The 4584-nt window shown below is 54.6% G+C and overlaps 1 protein-coding gene across 1 annotated transcript in view; it reads left to right on the top strand.

Moving 5' to 3' along the window:
• Positions 1–4584, top strand: part of PKDCC (protein kinase domain containing, cytoplasmic) — a 9859-nt gene that overhangs the window by 558 nt on the left and 4717 nt on the right. The window contains exon 3 of the mRNA XM_077773503.1: positions 4084–4221. Within this exon, the coding sequence (XP_077629629.1) occupies positions 4084–4221 (138 nt within the window). The remainder of the gene's footprint in view (positions 1–4083; positions 4222–4584) is intronic.

The raw sequence follows: 4584 nt of genomic DNA, 5'->3' as shown, positions 1-4584 counted from the left end.
CAGGGAGGGCGGTGGGGGTGAGGGGGTGAGGGTGCTGCTGGCTGGACGTGCCCGGGCCTGGTCACTTTGGCTGGAAGAGAACCCTTGGTCTTCTAGGTAAAGAAATGGAGCCCCAGTGACTGTGCCAGGTTAAGCTAGGGGCACAACCTGACTGACCGTGGCTGCTTCCTGCTACACTACCCTGCCTCTCACTCCTGAGTGGGTGTCTCTTTAAGGAGGGTCTCCTGGGTCTCTCAGCTTCCACACATTATCCTTTGAAGACAGAGGCCAGGACAGAGGATCCCTAAATTCGAGATAGGGGTGCGGATCTGTTAGGACTTGGGGCCCTGCTTCTGCCTAGAGCTAGGGTGTTGAGCACAGAACAGAGGTCATCCCTAAGTCAGGATTCCAAATGCAGTGATAGGGCCCCCTTTCCTGATGGAATCTGAACCCCTCTTCTCTCAGTCAACTTCCAGTGACTTGTTTGGCTTTTGAAAATGGGATGGGACAGCAATGGGTTTGGGGAATGGCTAGAAAGAGACTCTGTGTCAGGCGTGATTCTCAGAGAATATCCCCACCCCTCACCCCACCCAGAAGCCACTGGAAGGACTGGAGAGAATTGGGTAGTAGGCCAAAAAATGCACAGCCCTTCCCAGAAGTGACCCTGCCATTCTCTAGGCCTTAAAGTCAGCCCTTGAATCCTCGAGGAACTCTTAGGGTCTTAGCTCAGTGCTCAGGGGACAGGCTCTGGGCGCGAGGGTCTCAGTGTCAGGTTATCAGAGCAGATGTGATCAGTGGCCAGAAGACTGAAAAGGCCAGATACCCAGGCTCCTGCTAAATGGGACTCTGTCTCTCCTGTTCACTGGAGGGCAAAGGGGAAAGATGAGACAACCCCCCTCCCCATCCCCTCCTTAGAGACTAAGAGCGTGGGCCTCTCATGGCCACAGCACTACCCTCACACACCCACTTCCTCCTCTCCCCCAGCTCTCTGTCCTTGAGGCGGCCCCTAGGATTAGACAAACTGTTCGCTTTGCACAAGTCTGAGCAGACTGAGAGGGGAATCCTTGGCCCTCGGAACAGAAGGTGTGTGCAGACTCCCCAGCAGAGGAACCTTGCCCACACCTTCCACCTCCTAGCCCACTCACATTCACCTTTCTGCACCCAGCAGAACTGACCAGAAATCCAGGAGTCCCTCTCTCCTTTGGTAAGGAGGGAGATGGATCCCTGGCCAGGGTGGGTATTCCAGAATGAGAGTGAGAGGTCAGAGAGCTATTTATATTCCCGCTGGCTCCAGGGCTCCCCGGGGCTACCCGAACTCTGGTCAGACACTTGTGACCAGGTCCTAGGCCCTGAACTGGCTTCAGGAGCTCGGGCAGAGCCAACTGTTGTGGGTGGTTATGCCTGGTTGCGCAGCTGACACTGAGCCTGGAGCTTCAGGGAGCAAGCGGCTGGTTACGTGGCCATTGTAACTGGGAGGATCTTGTTCGCTTCGCTTCCCAGGGGCTCTCGGGAACTTTCTGGCAACCCTGGGGTGTCGGTCAGATTCTGAAGCGGTGGAGAAGCAGGACATTTAGTGTTAGTTAATTGACTCGAGATCCCCCTTCTCTTAGGACAGGCATGAGGTTTGCGGCACTTCTCTGTCCCTTACAGAATTTGCCCCTCCCTCACTAACCCCAGCCAAGCTTCCTGACCAGCATCTAGCTAACTGCCCCCATACATCACAGAATGATCCTCCACGTTAATGTTGGGTCCCCTGCGCAATTCTGAAGGCGCCAAAATAAAATTATATAAAACAACCGAATAGTTTTCACCATCCCCAAGACTGGGCTGTCTGAGGCTGGCTTTGCAACTCTTCCTAGTTGGAGACTTGGTGTTAGTTGTTGCCCTGGGACATTCGTGTTATAAGGTGGGAAGGGTCCCAGCCCTTTCCATCTGGGGAAAGGTAAAAAGCTACCATTCCAGCAAGGAAAGGATTCCTTAGTGTGAGTTTAGGAACTGCTTTGGGAGTGATTTCCATTTATCCTCTGCCCCCCTGGCCAGGCTCCCTTGGGCTTCACCTCTGCTGACAGGAAAGCCTGGTGCAGGGTCTTCTTGTACTCAGGAGGATTCAGGGAGGGTGAGCAGGGAGCTAGAAATGATGCCTTAATACCTCTTAATCATTCATAATTTGAAAACCATTTCATAGATGCACTGGGGAGGAGCCAAAGCATGTTTCTTACAGTTCTTGCTCCGCCAGGCCCCCAGAAGCCCCTTCCCCCTCTCTGGCAACCCCAGAGTTGGTTCTGTGGGTTCTAATAGAAAATGCCCAGGTAACATGTTTCACTGTGCACCTCCCAGCACTTTGGCTGGTCTCTGGGGATTGCTTGGGTGAGATCTCTCTACCCTTCTTCTGTCACCCCGCCTCTCTCTCTCTCACTCACACACACACACACACACACGCACACGCACGCTCCTCATGTGATAGATTCCTCTATAGCCCAGGGTCAAAGGGCACGGGGGTATTCCCTCCCCCCAGACACCAGAGTCCCAGGAGCTCAGGCCTCAGATGGGGCCCCAGGCGTGCTTGGGCCCAGATTCTGGCCCTGCTAGAGTATATTTCTTCTCCCAAACGAACAAAAGATGCGCCTGAAATGCTCAGCCTCATGCTTCCTGGGGNCTCTGGGCAAGAAAATGAGAACCAGGCCCCTGGGCTGTTCCCCTTACCTTCCCCCCCCCCCCGCCCCACCAGGGTCTGGGGCCTCCCTGGGCTGGTGTGAGGTGGGGGAGCAGACAGGGAAAAAGAGGGTGCCTGGGACTGTCCCCTGATCCCCCAGTTCACCACCCTGGGGAGCTAATGGCAGACACGGAGTCGTGCATTCTCTCGTGCCAGCAGGACTGGGGCAGCTGGCTCCAGGAAGCGGGGGCTGAAAGGGCAGTCCTGGGACGAAAGGGGGCATGTGAGGGCCTGGAGTAGATCTAGGTGGGGTGTGAATGATGGTGAGAAGGGTGCCGGTATGGTATGCGGAGACATCTAGCCCATGCTCGGATCCCCCTGTGCTGCACCCCCCCCCAATCCCCACATTGTGCAGTTCCCCCCTCTGCCTGCTGCAGCCCGGACAACTTGGCCTTTGTGTGCCTACCCCACAGGGTGCTGGCTGTTTGGAGTAGCAGCTGACCCCTAGCTGATATGCAGTGTGGTGGGAGAGGCTGAAGGAAGCAGGGCTCCCTGTGGATGCTGGTTGAGGTGTTAATGACAAAGTCAGGCTGTGCTTCCCACAAGCCCTTGAGCTGAGCTGTACCAAGCCCACCCTCGGGTCCTATGGAGTGGGCAGGCCCTTGTGAGCATGCCCCCAAAGAACTGATTTTCCCGGAAACCATCCCTTACTACTATTCCCATTGGGGGTATGACCACCACCACCACCACCTCACGATTAACTAGGCAAAAAAACACCTAAGGATGTGCCCCTTGGTGGATACTTTGTTCTTATCTGCTGTTTGTTACCAATCCCGAGGGAGCTTGTTTTTCCCCCCACAAGACCAGAGTTGAGGGGGAAAAAAAAAATGAAGCTGCCAGAAAGTAGAAACAATAAGGAATAGAGATAGATTGGAGCAGGGGCGAAGGTATTATACCCATTTGCTGGCTTGTTGATTAACAAATGATATTCTTGGAAAGATTCAGGCTGTGGAATTCGAGGGACATCAATTTGAACCCTAGCTCCTGCATTTATCAGCTGTGTGATGTTATACAAGTGACTTAACCTCTCTGAATTGGTCTCCTCACCTGTAAATTGGAGACTGATAATAGTACCCACAATGTCTGTGTCAAGTTACTATAAGAATCGAGTTATGCATGTAAAACATGTAGCACGGTGCCTGGCACATGGCTGACACATGGTGTCCAGACCTGCCCCTTTACCTGAGCGGCGGGAGGTTACAGGCTGATGTAGTCAGCAGGAACTCTGGCTGCAGGGACAGAGGGCAGGCTTCTCAGGCAGCGCCGTGCCCAGCCACCCTTCTCTTCTGGCCTGAGCTGCAGCAACAGCCCAGGGATGGGGGGAGAGGGGGGCATTTGACAGCCCAGCCCTTCTCTGTCCCCACCCCGACCCTGTGACCTAATGACCTGCTCTGGACCTCCCCCAGCTCTATGGCTACTGCTACCAGGACAGCGAGGACATCCCGGACACCCTGACTACCATCACGGAGCTGGGTGCCCCTGTGGAGATGATCCAGCTGCTGCAGACTTCCTGGGAGGACCGTTTCCGAGTAAGCAGGGGGGAGGGCTGGGCCCTGGGCTCCTTGCTGAGATGGTTTTCCCTTAGAAGGCCAGCCCTCCAGAGCAGCTTTGGCTCCTCCTCCATTGAAAAAGGAGGGAAAGATGGAGCAAAGCTGACTCGGCCATTAGCCAAAGGGTTAAAAAAGAAGCAAGACCTAGAGGATCCTGACTNCTTCTGGGGGGGGGGGGGGAGGAAATGGTGTCTTTTTATTTTTTCCTGAGGGCTGTTGATTAATACCTCGTTAACAGCGCATTTAACGACCTCCGGGTGTTTAATACCCTTCAGAAGTTTCCCACAAAGGCTCAGACTCTGGGCAAGAAAATGAGAACCAGGCCCCAGGGCTGCTCCCCTT

This window comes from Crocuta crocuta, unplaced genomic scaffold (assembly GCF_008692635.1).
Source record: "Crocuta crocuta isolate KB4526 unplaced genomic scaffold, BGI_CrCroc_1.0 scaffold67, whole genome shotgun sequence".
Classification (NCBI taxonomy): domain Eukaryota; kingdom Metazoa; phylum Chordata; class Mammalia; order Carnivora; family Hyaenidae; genus Crocuta; species Crocuta crocuta.
Note: the sequence above shows the minus strand (reverse complement) of the source record. Positions and strands in the feature narration are given on the sequence as shown.